General features: G+C 42.5%; 2 protein-coding genes across 9 annotated transcripts in view; one reads left to right on the forward strand and one right to left on the reverse strand.

Moving 5' to 3' along the window:
* Nucleotides 1-517: 517 nt before the first annotated feature.
* On the reverse strand, nt 518-6,886 carry lnp1 (leukemia NUP98 fusion partner 1). 2 transcript variants are annotated; one of them, XM_047813883.1, is made up of 5 exons: nt 6,795-6,886; nt 5,936-6,176; nt 4,340-4,567; nt 4,122-4,229; nt 518-1,231 (listed from the first exon to the last, which is right to left on the reverse strand). In XM_047813883.1, the coding sequence occupies exons 2-5, from the start codon at nt 6,047-6,049 to the stop codon at nt 1,088-1,090; spliced, it is 594 nt and encodes a 197-aa protein (XP_047669839.1). In that variant the 5' UTR covers nt 6,050-6,176; nt 6,795-6,886; the 3' UTR covers nt 518-1,087. The 2 variants fall into 2 exon arrangements, with proteins under 2 accessions (XP_047669839.1, XP_027019197.2); XM_027163396.2 differs by lacking the exon at nt 6,795-6,886 and having other exon boundaries at nt 5,936-6,523.
* Nucleotides 6,887-12,205: 5,319 nt separating this feature from the next.
* The window catches only part of opa1 (OPA1 mitochondrial dynamin like GTPase), a 45,860-nt gene continuing 41,944 nt past the window's right edge, over nt 12,206-16,121 (forward strand). For 3 of the 7 annotated variants that reach the window (XM_047813638.1, XM_047813636.1, XM_047813637.1), the window contains exons 1-5: nt 12,206-12,627; nt 13,611-13,908; nt 14,057-14,153; nt 14,451-14,558; nt 15,857-15,904. In XM_047813638.1, coding sequence (XP_047669594.1) covers nt 12,599-12,627; nt 13,611-13,908; nt 14,057-14,153; nt 14,451-14,558; nt 15,857-15,904 — 580 coding nt within the window. In that variant the 5' untranslated portion in view covers nt 12,206-12,598. Of the gene's footprint in view, nt 12,628-13,610; nt 13,909-14,056; nt 14,154-14,450; nt 14,559-15,856; nt 15,905-16,121 lie in introns of those variants that run through there. The other 4 variants (XM_047813639.1, XM_047813641.1, XM_047813643.1 and 1 more) reach the window with 2 other exon arrangements.

The raw sequence follows: 16,121 nt of genomic DNA on the forward strand, positions 1-16,121 counted from the left end.
TTCACATGATGCAGCATCAGATTTTACAATAACCATAGACACTGTTTGTATATGTACATATTTTTGACTTAAAAGGGACAACACTTGTCTACCACTTTATAAATATATAATTCATATATTATATTCTCTATATATTCTTCCTCTTTCCTACCCGTATAGGTAATTTGTTTGTTTTTATTATTATTATTATTATTATTATTATTATTATTCATTCATTCATTCATTCATTTTCTACCGCTTATACGAACTACCTCGGGTCACGGGGAGCCTGTGCCTATCTCAGGCGTCATCGGGCATCGAGGCAGGATACACCCTGGACGGAGTGCCAACCCATCACAGGGCACACACACACTCTCATTCACTCACACACACACTACGGACAATTTTCCAGAGATGCCAATCAACCTACCATGCACGTCTTTGGACAGGGGGAGGAAACCGAAGTACCCGGAGGAAACCCCCGAGGCACGGGGAGAACATGCAACACACAAAAGGCGGAGGCGGGAATCGAACCCCCAACACTGGAGGTGTGAGGCAAACGTGCTAACCACTAAGCCAGCATGCCCCCCTATTATTATTATTATTATTATTATTATTATTATTATTATTATTATTATTCAATTAGTTTATTTTGATTCAGTTTTTATGACCCAGACAGTCGAAAAAGTATTTTGCTGCATGTATACTGTACGTAGTTGTGTACTTGAGCAAAAAAAATTTAATTTTAAAACCTTTTTTATAATTTAAGTCACAACCGCTGCTTTTAAAACCTTCAAGCACAAAAAAAAGGGATAGAAAATGTGGACCGTTTTTCCCTTTTTCTCCCCTGTATATTAGAAATGCAGCTGATATTGTATGTCTTATTGACCCTTAATAATAAGTCGCACCTCTTCGACACTGAGAGAATCAGTGTGACTAATTAAGTGCTATGGCGACAGGAAAAAAGAACAGAAAGCTTTGCCCCATAAGGAAAGTCGAGAAAAGGAAGGAAAGCTGTTTTTTTTCTTAAGGTGTGTATTGTAAACACGCTAAAAGTAGATGTTTTTTAATACTTCAGTAATTTTAATATTGGATTGTTCAGAGAGTCTCAGCGCTGTCGGCGTAGAGAGCGACGTTGCCGGGGAAGGCGGTATTCTTCCTGTTTGCTACAGAGCAGTGCTTCGGTCCTGCTTTCACACACAGCAGCAGAACTCCGGCTGCGTGGACGAGCACCCTGATCCAGCCTCCTCACCTTCAGAGAGATCAGAGAGAAACTGCTCAAGACTCACAAGAATAAGCAGGATAGGAGAACTTCAGGCTAGCAAGAACTGCTAAAAACGGTCATGTTTCAGGAAAATATTTGTCCTTTTTAAAATTGATATTCTGAATTGATATATAATAGTAAAATATATTGTATGTCATTAATCAGAAATCAAACATTACGTTAACTGAGTGTCTTGCAAACAAAAAATTTAACTCTGCTGTCACAACTCAATCGACCATTCTCCCTGCTGGCCACCAGAGGGAACCCTTTCAGGAGTTCTGATCACTTCCGTGTCCCTTCCCATAATTATGGACTAGTAGTGTTAGCTCTGCTGCTTAGCAAGCCGTTGTTCTGCCTTTATGCCATTGATTTCACTGTGTATGACCAGTGAATTTATTTTCTGGATCGTTGCATGTTTTTTCAATGTGCTTTCCATACAGTTTTGGATTGTTTGCTGGGTTATCCTATTACACCACATATTGGTTCTACACCCTCAGTTCATCACAGATTACTTCGCCTGTGCTGAATTCAGATATCACAGCTCCAAGCCACCGTGGCTCAACAGGGTAAGATGTCGGCCGCTTAGCAAACCAACGGCTTTCTGCTCCAAGCCATGAGAGGCATCCCTGCTGAGAGTACTGAGCCAGTAAAAATTGCTATCCTGTAGAAGGTTAATGGATCTGCAGATCGCTGTCATGACTTTCTCTGATAATGTACATTTACTTCGCCCACCAGCTCAATGCCTACCAGGAAGATAATATCACTGCTTAAGGGAAGAGCTTTGGACTGGGCTACAGCAGAGTGCACCCACTATTCAATTCTAAAACTCAGGCCATCGAGAATTACATTGAGGAGGCATTATTTGGAGTTGGTTTACATTAAGGACTCCCTGGAGGAGTGGTATCATCGGCTAGAGGGAGCCTGTGTCCATTCTGGGTAATTACTGACCATAAAAACCAGAAATACCTCAAGAATACCAAGCGGATGAACCCATATCAAGCTGGCTGGGCCCTCTTCTTCACACGATTAAATTTATCGGTTACATGTGGCACCAAGAACTACAAAGCAAGACACCTTATGATGCTGCCATGATCCCACATGGAGATCTCACACCATAGAAACTATCCTCCCATCATCATTGCACCCATTTATTGGGACATTATGGAGGAGATTCAACAAACAACAAGCAGAAAAAGAAGCAAAATCTCCTGAGTGCCCTCCCACCAAACTATATGTTTCCTATAGTCTTCAACAAAGAACCATCCAATAGGTCCACACCTCAACTATCACTCTGGTCCAAAATGTCTTCTGGTGGCCCACACTGGCTCCAGTTGTGGCAAGTTATGTCAAGGCCTGTTCAGTGTGTGCTCAGTCCAAGTTATCTTGTCAATTTCCAGCAGGATTATTAGAGCCTCTCCCAATACCATGACATCTTTGGTCCAACCTCTCTACCAGTGTTGTATAACGTACTAGAAAGCAATACTTGAGTAGAAGTGAAAGTCACCTTTTAGAATATTACTCAAGTAAAAATCTTAAAGTATCTGATATTTACTGTACTTAAGTATCAAAAGTCATTTTCTGATATTAAATGTACTTAAGTATTTGAAGTAAAAGTAAAAAGTAAAATTTCAGTGATTTTCGGTAGACATAAGACCAGGGGCGGTTCTAGGGTTTCATCTTTAGGGGTTTTATCCCTCAGTGAGAATTTAAAACAAGAAGAGTTTAATATTATATATTATATGACTACATAGTAAATCAAAAGTTATGGCATTATTTAAAATGGTAAAAATGGACACCAAAATTTTATGCATGATGTAATGATGCAAGTCTTGAATCAGATCAGTTCATGTGTGTGTGTATTCTCTACAAACGGTGTGTCCGATGAATGACGTCATTAATAAACAAATATTCACAAGACAAAGACAAAATCAATAAATGTTATTTGTATTTAGTATTGATATTGCATTAATATTTTGTTTGTGCTACAACTCTGGTAATAAGAAAAGTGACATTTCACTGCTTTTGGTTGCCGCCGTTATAGATAAACGCCTCCAGCTCTGACTGCGCGTGCACGCTGCGCGTACCTGTGCTTCTCCGTACAGCGTGCGGAGCGTAATGCAATCTAGGAGCAGTGATTCACCAAACCTCCCTTATTGCAGTCGCACACATTTCTTCTGATTTTATTTTGAAGTAACGAGTAACGAAGATGCTTAGTGGAAATATAACGGAGTAAAAGTATACATTTTATCTCGGAAATGTAGTGGAGTAAAAGTGAAAGTTGACATAAATTTAATAGCGAAGTAAAGTACAGATACGTGACATTTGTACTTAAGTACAGTAACGAAGTATTTTTCCTCCGTTACATTACAACACTGCTCTCTACTGACTTTGTCACAGACTTACCAAGCTTGCATGGCTACATGACCATTCTTGTCAATGTGGATCTTTTTGCTAAAGCGTGGAGATTGGTGCCACTCAAAGGCCTTTCCACAGCCATGGACACAGCCAAGGTTATCTTCCACAATGGGTTTCACTTCTACAGCCTCTTAATGATGTCTTGTCAGACAGGGATCCCAGCTCACCTCTAGTGTACGGAGAGGTTTTTGTGTGAATCTCCCTACATTTTAAACAGTTTACTGTGTTATCGTATTAAACAGTATATGGGTTCTATACCCTCTGCTTCTGTGAATTCGTCACATCTAAGATCTAGTGTATACAGATTATAGAAAAACACTTGATTCAGTACGCATTGCATTATTAGTGAGACATTTCTGAAGGGACGACGAGACAAAGATGAAATAAAAGCAGAACAGAACAGTACATAGAACAGTACAGTGACTTTTTTATAAGTATTAACCTCATGATTTAAATCTCTTACCTCTTTATGGAGGCGATGGGAGCAGTGAAGTTCTTGGGCTCCTCTTCCTGTTTCTCTGCCTCTGCACGTCTCTTCATGGCAGATCAGACATGTGTTATCTGGCTTGTTCTACGATCCAACAATTATGGAAAGCTTGTCATTATTTGAGTTTTCTCTAAACATTTCAGTTCATCAAGCTCTTCCAGCCACACACAGATGTTTATACAGATGTTTCTCACCAGTGCCGGGACTCTGCGGTTATGGAAGCGCAGCATTCTCTTGAAAGACTCGGTCAGCTCAGGGACGGTGTTGATGCGACTCTCTGCTCTTTCGGCTTTCTTCCCTCTGTATTCGTCTGATGAGACGCGGCGAGCGTGAGGATGTGAGCGTATCTCCCTCTCCTCCTCGTGCCGCTGTATGTGAGTGGGAGTGGAAGTATGCTTCAGACGCATGGCCTCAAGCTGGGACTAAATAAAAATGTTCAAAATATAAAAATAATAAATAATGTATAATCATAATCATCATCATCGTCATCATCATCATCATCAACTCATCTAAAGCCAAATAATTGAGCTATTAATGTTCTACTGTTTTTTTTTACTTGTGTAAGAAGCATAGGGATCTGTACCAGCAGTACAGTGAGCAATGTTATAGATTAAAACAAACTATATCTATCTATCTATCTATCTATCTATCTATCTATCTATCTATCTATCTATCTATCTATCTATCTATCTATCTATCTATCTATCTATCTATCTATCTATCTATCTATCTATCTATCTGTCTGTCTGTCTGTCTGTCTGTCTGTCTGTCTGTCTGTCATTCTACCTAACGACTACTTGTCTGCAAGCCCATTCACCCGTCCGTCTGTCCAGACACCTACCTACCTACCAACCTGTCTGTCTGTCTGTCTGTCTGTCTATCTATCTATCTATCTATCTATCTATCTATCTATCTATCTATCTATCTATCTATCTATCTATCTATCTGTCTGTCTTTCTGTCATTCTACCTACCTACTATCTGCTTGCAAGCTCATTCACCCGTCCGTCCGTCCATATGTCTACCTACCTACCAACCTACCTGTCTGTCTGCCTGTCTGTCTGTCTGTCTGTCTGTCTATCTATCTATCTATCTATCTATCTATCTATCTATCTATCTATCTATCTATCTATCTATCTATCTGTCTGTCTGTCTGTCTGTCTTTCTGTCATTCTACCTACCTACTATCTGCCCTGCAAGCCCATCCGCCCGTTCGTCCGTCCATACTTCTACCTACATACCAACCTACCTGTCTGTCTGTCTGTCTGTCTGTCTGTCTGTCTGTCTATCTATCTATCTATCTATCTATCTGTCTGTCTGTCTATCTATCTATCTATCTATCTGTCTGTCTGTCTGTCTGTCTGTCTGTCTGTCTGTCTGTCTGTCTGTCTGTCTGTCTGACTTGCTGTATGTCTAACTATCTATCTACCAATAATTTTGAAACAACAGATTCACTATCATATGTTTGAGCTCAGTGGACATTACTGACACATGGCAACATGGAAGATGTTTTTACATTTCGAAATGAATTAAAATACTGGTGTATTCATTTATTTGTTTCTACTTGTATCAGTTTAGAAACATTCACAAATCTCAGTCTGAAAAAGTGATTATTTTACAGCCTCATGTGTGGTGCACTCACGGTGTAAAGACCCTAAGGAAATAAATCACTTTTGTGTGATAAAATATTACTACATCGTGACACCTGGATATACAAAATGTCTACTCCTCAGTTTGCTCCATCAACTTCATCCTCATCTTTAGCTTCCTCCTCTACAGTGTACAACTTACCATGCAGGGCAGTGAAGATCTACGGTCGCATGTGGACTGCCTGGACCTTCTGAAGCTCCTCTTGCGTTCTTTAGCCCGCTCGTCTCTCCCTCCGTGTCCCCAGTAGCTGCTCATCCATTTGGTGAAGTTTCCATCGTCGTCCTCGTCGTTGTCCACGATGATGGCAGGAAGCAGACGCAGAGACAGCTTGGTGGCCGGTGTGTGTGGAGCTCTCGCTGGGGCTCCTCGTCTGAGGTAAAAACTAGAGTGAAGAAAGAAGATCTGATCTCTGAGCTTGTTTAGGCGAGATTTGTAAGATACATGGGTTATGGAGGAAGTCTTTAAATAAGCGAATCCTCTGTAATCTGTTTAGCATCAGAGAATGAGGGAGGGGTTTAAAGAGAGAGAGAGAGAGAGAGAGAGAGAGAGAGAGAGAGAGAGAGAGAGAGAGAGAGAGAGAGAGAGCAAGAAGAGAATGGAGATAGATATACAAGGGGAAAAGAGAGGTAGCGAGAGAGAGCAAAAGAAAGAGATAGAGAGTAAGAATGAAAGAAAAAGAGTGAAGAATGGAGACAGACAGACAGAGAAAAAAGCAAGTGAGACTAGATGTTTCGTATAGATTCAATTGTGTGTGTGTGTGTGTGTGTGTGTGTGTGTGTGTGTGTGTGTGTGTGTGTGTGTGTGTGTGTGTGTGTGTGTGTGTGTTTGGAAATGGGTGGTCCTGCTTTTAAAGTATTTCCATTTCAGGGCCTAGAGGGCACACACACACACACCCACACACACACACACACACACACACACACACACACACACACACACGCACACACACACACGCACACACACACACACACACACACACACACACAAACTTTCCACTCACATGAGGCCTGTCAATAGTTAGCAGCAGTGAGGGATTATGGAATCGTCCTGCAGCATCAAATCACACACTTTACCTCAATCATCTCAGTTTCAGTCTAAATAACTGACCTGTGTGTGTGTGTGTGTGTGTGTGTGTGTGTGTGTGTGTGTGTGTGTGTGTGTGTGTGTGTGTGTGTGTGTGTGTGTGTGTGTGTGCGCAGAGTGCATCGCTTTTTCACTGACTGTAATTTAGTAACACCTCTTTGCTGTATTCCGGGCTGTGACCTCATTTTTTGGAGAACATAACAGCCGAGCTTTCATTAATGACTAATCTGGGACACACTTCCTCCGCCTCTGTCTACTGTCCTGCTCCGTTTGTGCAGTCGCTCATGACACTGTCCCTCGGGGCAGAAAAAAACAACAACCCAAACTAGAACATGTCGCGTGACGTCCATGTCTCCTGAACTGTAAAACTCATTTACTGTACGTTACATATGTCATAATACATAACTGAGGGGCATTGTGAGTTTAGCATAGTGCTACATAAACGCTACTGACATTGAAGCTACATAACCAGATGTCATGAAGAAGTGTCTTCATAGTGTTTATAAAGTTTAAGTGTCTAAGAGGATCCCACTCCTCAGCCTCCCCGGAAAAGTCTATGCCAGGGTACTAGAGAGGAGAATTCGGCCGATAGTCGAGCCTTGGATTCAGGAGGAACAATGAGGGTTTCGTCCCGGTCGTGGAACACTGGACCATCTCTATACCCTCACAAGGTTGCTGGAGGGTTCATGGGAGTTTGCCCAACCAGTCCACATGTGTTTTGTGGATCTGGAGAAGGCATTTGACTGTGTCCCTCGTGGTGACCTGTGGGGGGTGCTCTGGGAGTATGGGGTTCGGAGCCCTCTGCTGTCCGGTCCGTATATGCCCGGAGCAGGAGTTTGGTTCGCATTGCCGGCAGTAAGTCAGACTTGTTCCCGGTGCATGTTGGACTCCGACAGGGCTGCCCTTCGTCACCGGTCCTGTTCATTACTTATATGGACAGGATTTCTAGGCGCAGTCGGGGGCCGGAGGGAGTCCGGTTTGGGGACCACAGGATTTCGTCTCTGCTTTTTGCAGATGATGTTGTCCTGTTGGTTTCTTCAAATCAGGACCTTCAGCGTGCACTGGGACGGTTTGCAGCCGAGTGTGAAGCGGCGGGGATGAGAATCAGCAGCTCCAAGTCTGAGGCCATGGTTCTCAGCCGGAAAAGGGTGGCTTGACCCCTTCAGGTTGGTGGAGAGCTCCTGCCTCAAGTGGAGGAGTTTAAGTATCTTGGGGTCTCGTTTACGAGTGAGGGAAGGATGGAGCGGGAGATCGACAGGCGGATCGGTGTATCTTTTGCAGTGATGCGGTCGATATACCGATCTGTTGTGGTGAAGAAAGAGCTGAGCCACAAGGCGAAGCTCTCTATTTACCAGTCGATCTACGTTCCTACCCTCACCTATGGTCATGAGCTTTGGGTCATGATCGAAAGGACGAGATCCCGGATACAGGCGGCCGAAATGAGTTTCTTCCGCAGGGTGGCTGGGCGCTCCCTTAGAGATAGGGGGAGGAGCTCAGTCACTCTGGAGGAGCTCAGAGTAGAGCCGCTGCTCCTCCACATCGAGAGGAGTCAGTTGAGGTGGCTCGGGCATCTGTTTCGGATGCCTCCTGGACGCCTCCCTGGGGAGGTGTTCCGGGCATGTCCAAACGGGAGGAGGCCCCGGGGAAGACCTAGGACACGCTGGAGGGACTATGTCTCTCGGCTGGCCTGGGAACGCCTCGGTATTCCCCTGGAAGAGCTGGAGGAAGTGTCTGGGGAGAAGGAAGTCTGGGTGTCCCTGCTTAGTCTGCTGCCCCCACGACCCGGCCCCGGATAAGCGGTAGAAAATGGATGGATGGATGGAAATGTCTAAGAAACAATTTTGTCGATTTTGCTGAGTTGACTTAAATGCTTACTTCGACATGTATAAGCTAACATAATAGCACTGCCTGTCTACATTGAATGTCATAAATCATACATACTGTAAAGTAACATTTATAAAGGCTTTTTCCAACAAGCGTTAGATGTCTACGGATGAATTTAGTCAAAGGTGATGGCGTAAGCTGTCATAGTATCACTTTCTGTCTTTATAGAGTGTTATAAAGCATACATACCCTATGGTCGGGTTTATAAAGGCTTATTCCAACAAGCATTAGATGTCTATGGATGAATCCATCCCTGACGAGTGACATGAATCTGAGCACTCTGAGGATGAATATTGTTTCATTCAATAAGTCAGTCAGTCAAGTGGATACAGTACATAAGCCCTTCATGATTACTGACATAAACAACTCTTTTGTCAATTTCTATCACATTATGTCATGTTGACATGGTTCTACTATTTATTCTGTAGAGTCATGTAACTGTCATATGGCACAATTCCACATTTTTCTTTCTGATAATTGACTCAGGACCTATCATGTTCATATCGCTTTATAACGCATAAATAAACTCACATAACGGAAATGATTAAGATTTATTTTGATAGTCAATCACTCTGAAAGGTAATTAAACCAATTTGACGTTACACTGACATAAATGCCTATTTCAATATACATAACCTGTCCTAATAACCTTTTTTGATTAGGTTATGTTGACATCTTGTATTTTAGTATTTACTGTTATGTCATTAAAACAGGTCAAGACCGGTTTATTTATGACTTATGTTCATAGGGCTTCATAAAGCATAAACATCTGACACTTGTTACAGCCTTAATAGGGCTTAATACAGCCCTAAATATTTATTCCAACAGGCATCAGCTCTCTTAAGTCTGTTCAGTTGTTAAGTAGGTCTTTAAGCTATTATAATGCCACATTTTGTGTTCATAGGATTTCATAAAGCATACATACAAGTTGTGTTTTGATGTTAAGTATGTCAGTGATATAAAGACCTTACATAAGCCATAAATAAGCCCTACATAACAGCAACTTATTTAAAAGAGTTAATAATATGTGCAAAGAAAAAAACATATAACACGTGGACGTTTCTTTCTACATTTATTTTTTCACACATTGAATGACGAACTTCATGCTATAACCTTAATGATAACACAAATTATCTTGTTCCTTAAACAGCATTAAATGTGAGTATAAATGCAATAAAGCACGAAAATCAGGTTGTTCAATACAGTGTTTTTTTAATGGTAAACAGGAAGTGTAATACAAAAAACAAAATCAGAGAAGAATTGAAAACAGGAACAAACATCTCAGCCCGGAAACGTACCATAACACTGACTCAGCCAGCGGAGGAGAGAAATAAAGCAACTAATCAAGGAAAAGGACCAGGTCCAGGACGGTGACAGTGACAGTCACAGAGACTTCTCTTTATTTCATCACTGATTATTTCACTACATCGATACGACACGGCAGGGTTTTATTCCTCAATTACTGAACCTATAGTTTTTTTTTTTTTTTTTTAAAGTATAATGTCTAGAATTAATGTACATGTCTAGAACACATAAAATAGCATTCTATTCTCTCTCTCTCTCTCTCTCTCTCTCTCTCTCTCTCTCTCTCTCTCTCTCTATGTGTGTGTGTGTATTTGTGTGTGTGTTTACAGTACAGAGTTTCACGTCTGCACTGACGTGTGTATGAACACCAGCTCTGACCCTGTGGGCTGGGGTTATATTGCAAATCGATTGCAATGTCGCTCACGAGTCAGCCTCAGGCTGGAGATGCATGAGACACTACATGAGAAACTACACGAGACTCTACACGAGACATTACATGAGACGCTACACGAGACACTACACCAAACACTACACCAAACACTACACAAGACACTACATGAATCACTACATGAAACACTATATGAGACACTACATGAGACACTTCATGAAACACTACACGAGACACCACACGAGACACCACATGAGACACTACATGAGACACTACACAAGACACCACACGAGACACCACACGAGACACTACATGAAACACTACACTTCGTATCCTCTGTCACTATGGATCTTTTATCAGAACATTTATTACACTTTTAATATCATATGTTAATTATTTCACCCTCTGTTGATAAGTAATTAAGTATGAGGTGAGTGACAGAATCAGGATATTCATAACAAAAACAACAACAACAACAACAACAACAACAACAACATGGAGTAGCGCTAATTACTGTGTTATTCTCAATTACAGCTAAGTAAAAAATACTTATTAATGATCATGAATATTATTAATTTATAAATGCTATTCTATTAATGGTAGGAATAATTGTTCTTCATTATCAGTAGTAAATAATATCGTATTATTAATTATTTTAATTGTTTCCAGGTTAAAGAATAATAAACAATAATTAATATTGTTAACATAATTAACAATCGATTAGGTTCTTCTTTTTTCCTTCTTTTTCTTTTGTGTACAACAACAACACAAACAACAACAACAACAACAATAATAATATATTCATAATAGACGGAGTAAATTATTTATTCTAAACTAATTAATAAAAAAAACAATTACTTATCACATAAAGAAATATTCATCTTAAAATTAATGTCCAGTCTAATATTTATTTACTTTTAATATAATACATTTACATTTCATTCTAAAAGCAAAGCGCAGTACTTCACATGAAATTAGTGAAAAGTGATTTAGGAGCATGATTTAGGTCATATTTAGGGGGTTAAACTCTAGTGACTCGTTTTGAGTGATTCGTTTTGAGTGATTCGTTTTTGAGTGACTCGTTTTGTGTCATTTGTTTTGAGTGACTCGTTTTGAGTGATTCGTTTGAGTGACTCGTTTTGAGTGATTCGTTTTGAGTGACTCGTTTTGAGTGACTCGTTTTGAGTGATTCGCTTTGAATGACTCGTTTATGAGTGACTCGTTTTGAGTGATTCATTTTGAGTGACTCGTTTTGAATGACTCGTTTTGAGTGAATCGTTTTGAGTGAATTGTTTTGAGTGACTCGTTTTTGAGTGACTTCGTTTTGAGTGACTCGTTTTTGAGTGACTTCGTTTTGAGTGACTCGTTTTGCGTGATTCGCTTTGAATGACTCGTTTATGAGTGACTCGTTTTGAGTGACTCGTTTTGTGTCATTTGTTTTGAGTGACTCGTTTTGAGTGACTCGTTTGAGTGACTCGTTTTGAGTGATTCGTTTTGAGTGACTCGTTTTGAGTGATTCGCTTTGAATGACTCGTTTATGAGTGACTCGTTTTGAGTGATTCATTTTGAGTGACTCCTTTCGAATGACTCGATTTGAGTGAATCGTTTTGAGTGAATTGTTTTGAGTGACTCGTTTTTGAGTGACTTCGTTTTGAGTGACTCGTTTTGAGTGATTCGCTTTGAATGACTCGTTTATGAGTGACTCGTTTTGAGTGACTCGTTTTGGATGACTCGTTTTGAGTGACTCGTTTTGAGTGAATCGTTTTGAGTGAATCGTTTTGAGTGAATCGTTTTGAGTGACTCGTACCTAAACCTTCCTGTTTTCTCCTGCTTCTTTACGGGTTCCTGAACATAACCTCACGAATATTCGAGGTATTAATTACTACACGGTTTTATTCACAAGCAAATGCGTCTCTTATTGGTTTATTGGAGGCTTTTATTTTGTCTGTGGTTGTGACACGGAAATGTTTTAGTCCATGACCTTTATAGGCTCTGATCATTGGAGCGCCTACAATGTCCTTGTTAGAACTGTGAACGCTCTGGGAGGAGAAAAACAAACATGGAGTAAATAATAATATATAAATATAAATCTCTTCTCGACCTTATTCATGAATAAACATCTGTAATTCCCTGTAAAGAAGAAGATGTTAAGGGCTGGACCTGTCGTTGCCTGGTAAGAGCTCGCGCGCGCGCGCGCACAAACACACACACACACACACACACACACACACACACACACACACACACACACACACACACACACACACACACACACAGAGCTAGCTAGGTGTTAATGTTGTTATACAGAATAAGAGGGTAGAAGTCTAGTTAGATACATGGGAGCTAAAGCATTAAGAGCCTTGTGTGTAAGTAGCAGCAGTGTGTGATCAGTTCTAAACCTAACACGTGACCAGTGTAGAGACGATAACATGGGGGTTGTATGATGTTCTTGTCCTGGTGAGAACTCTAGCAGCTGCGTTCTGGACTAACTGTAGTCTGTTCACACTGTTCCTTACACATCCTCATTTCCTCTGTCCTGACCTATAGGATTTGTGTTTATTTGTCTTCGCTGATTGTCTCACCTGCTCATGTTCCTTTGTCACGTCATCCTCTGTGATTGTACACTGTACAGCCAACTGATCGTGGACACCTGACTATCATCACAGCTACGACTACAACAACAAACTAGTTGGAGGTCCAAGGGCACCTCAGTCGTGGACGGCCCAAGACTCGAACCCACAAACTTAGGGTTAGGAGTCAGACTCTTTAACCATTAGGCCACGACTTCCCCGCCTTCTCCAGACAGAAACGAAACATAGATTCGTCCGTCAGATTATCACTCCAGAGATGTTTCCACACTGACGCTCATCCATACACAGCACACAGTGATCATCTTGAGGCTTGTGTGCAGCTTCTAGTCCATGGAGACCCATTTTATGAAGCTCCTGATGCTTCCACAGATATTTATTAACACATTAGCTTCTCAGTATGAGGGGTTCTATTGTCTATGGCGACCGCATGACCGTCTGCTTGATCTCCTGGATCAGGGGTGCACATACTTTTGGCTATATGTTGTATTTCAAGGGCTCTTTTCACAACTGCACATGATGCATCAGCATGTTTCATCAGCAAACTTTTGTCCCCTTTTCTCCTCAGCATGGCGTGCAGGAAACTTCTCCCTTCCAGGTTTGGTGGGATTCGGTTCGGCATCCCACTGCAGAAGCTCCACCCCCTTTCACGTGCCATCCACCATCGCTACTCTACCAACAACGCCCCCCCTCAGCGCCATTACACCTCCCTCTCCAGACTCCCTGTGCGGCCCCCGAGGTCCCGGGCGGGACACGGCTACCAGCAGCAGCGCTCCTTCTGGGTGGCTCGACTGGCGGCGCGGCTGCTGAAGCTGCGCTACATCCTGCTGGGATCCGCAGTCGGAGGCGGCTACACTGCTAAAAAGGTGCAGAGAATCACGTACTTTTCTTCGTTTCCTGTAGCTGGGGGTGGGGTGGGGTGGGGTGTGTGTGTTTAAATAGTTTTTTACTGTTTAGTAATTTGGAGGAACTGACGTGTAAATGAAAGCGTGGACGTGTTTGTGTTTCCTGTAGACGTATGACGAGTGGAAGGACATGTTTCCTGATCTGAGCGAGTACACGTGGATCGTTCCTGACTTTGTCTGGGATCTGAGCGAAAATATCAATTTAGGTATGTGTGAGTGGGCGTGTGAGTGGGCGTGTGAGTGGGCGTGTGAGTGGGCGTGTGAGTGGGCGTGTGAGTGGGCGCGTGAGTGGGCGCGTGAGTGGGCGCGTGAGTGGGCGCGTGAGTGGCCGCGTGAGTGGCCGCGTGAGTGGCCGCGTGAGTGGGCGCGTGAGTGGGCGCGTGAGTGGCCGCGTGAGTGGCCGCGTGAGTGGCCGCGTGAGTGGCCGCGTGAGTGGCCGCGTGAGTGGGCGTCTGATTTTCCTCTGTGATCGTTACTAATTATTTTTGTACGTCTTACTAAAGAGAAGCTAGCGAGCGCTTTGCCTGAGATGGAGGAGATCGCTAAGCTGCTGCCGGATTTCGAGAAGATTGGAGAGAACTTCACTTTCCTCAAGAGCCTGCTGTCCAGTGGTGAGTCTCCATCACACACACACACACACACACACACACACACACACACACACACGGTCCATTAGCTAGGACATAGGAAGTTGGTCACATCTGATGGTTTAGCACCAACACACACACACACACTCTCACACACACACCCCAACACACTCTCTCACACACACTCTCACACACACACACACACCAACACTCTCACACACACACACACACACCAACACACTCTCACACACACACACACCAACACACTCTCACACACACACACACCAACACACTCTCACACACACACACCAACACACTCTCACACACACACACACCAACACACACACACACCAACACACTCTCACACACACACCAACACACACACTCTCTCTCACACACACACACACACCAACACACTCTCACACACACACACACACCAACACACTCTCACACACACACACACACCAACACACTCTCACACACACACACACACTCACACACACACACTCTCACACACACACACTCTCACACACACACACTCTCACACACACACACTCACGCACCAACACACACTCACAACAACACAAAAAAAATGGCTAACTAAATATAAGGACGTATCGTTATGATTGTCTGATGATTCACTTTCATATCCTCACCACTCAGTGCTAAACTGGTGGCTCTAAGCTTCCTTTACTCGTTAGCATTATTATCCTTTGTTAAACCAGAGGCACGTCCTGGCTGATGGATTGTGTTTGGGGAAACGTCTGACAGCCATATTGTGCTCTAGATTTTATCTTAAAGCTCTGTTCAGGAAATGTCTTGTGCCGGTTTTACTCCTACTTATAACTTCCTTCTGTGAGGTTTTGATCTTGCGTAAGGGGGATTAGAAACGAAGCAGCAGCAACGGCTCATTTCCTGAATGGAGATTTGAAAAACCGTATAAAGAGGGCGGGGTTATCGTTTTTGGGTCAGTATTACAGTACAGCAGAATTATTGTGTCTTTGAGGTGCTGTTACTATAGAAACAAGGACGCCTCAGAACGAGCACATTAACATAAACCTGTGATTTGGACATGGACTACTCATTGATCAGCTTCTGACCAATCAGAGGCCAGATTTTAGCAGCGTAGTGTAATACTGACTGGTGATGATGATGATGACGATGATGTGCACTGGCGTTCTGGACATGGATGTACAGTGACACTGACACACTGCTTGTCCACACAAATCAGTCCTTTTACTACCATCGTTTTCATTTTCTTTTCTTTCACATGTCATGTGTTCCTCTTGTTCCCTCCTTTCCTTCCCTCCACGTTTTCACAGGTGTGAATAGTGCAGTCATTGGAGCTTCTGGTCTGCGTCTGTTGTTAGGTGTGTAAACAGCACAACCCCCCTCCCCCTCCCTCTTATTGCCCAACTCCCCCCTCCCCCGGTCCTGGACACTGAGCAGATGATCAGGACTTCTGAAAATGGATGTGTTTATGTTTGTTGTTTTTTGTTTTTTATCCATTGATTTAACCAGCAAACATTCATTGTTCTACACTTTCCTCTTGTTGTCTGACCCAAACACGCTCATGCACAGCTGTAA

This window comes from Tachysurus fulvidraco, chromosome 5 (genome assembly GCF_022655615.1).
Source record: "Tachysurus fulvidraco isolate hzauxx_2018 chromosome 5, HZAU_PFXX_2.0, whole genome shotgun sequence".
Lineage (NCBI taxonomy): Eukaryota > Metazoa > Chordata > Actinopteri > Siluriformes > Bagridae > Tachysurus > Tachysurus fulvidraco.

Bases quoted from the DNA above. Each gene is read 5' to 3' on its own strand.
- lnp1 (XM_047813883.1), bottom strand. From the start codon at position 6,049: ATGAGCAGCTACTGGGGACACGGAGGGAGAGACGAGCGGGCTAAAGAA. The intron at 4,568-5,935 runs GTAAGTTGTACA...ATTTTTATTTAG, and splicing joins GATCTTCACTGCCCTGCATG to TCCCAGCTTGAGGCCATGCG. The intron at 1,232-4,121 runs GTAAGAGATTTA...ATCTCTCTGAAG, and splicing joins CCCATCGCCTCCATAAAGAG to GTGAGGAGGCTGGATCAGGG.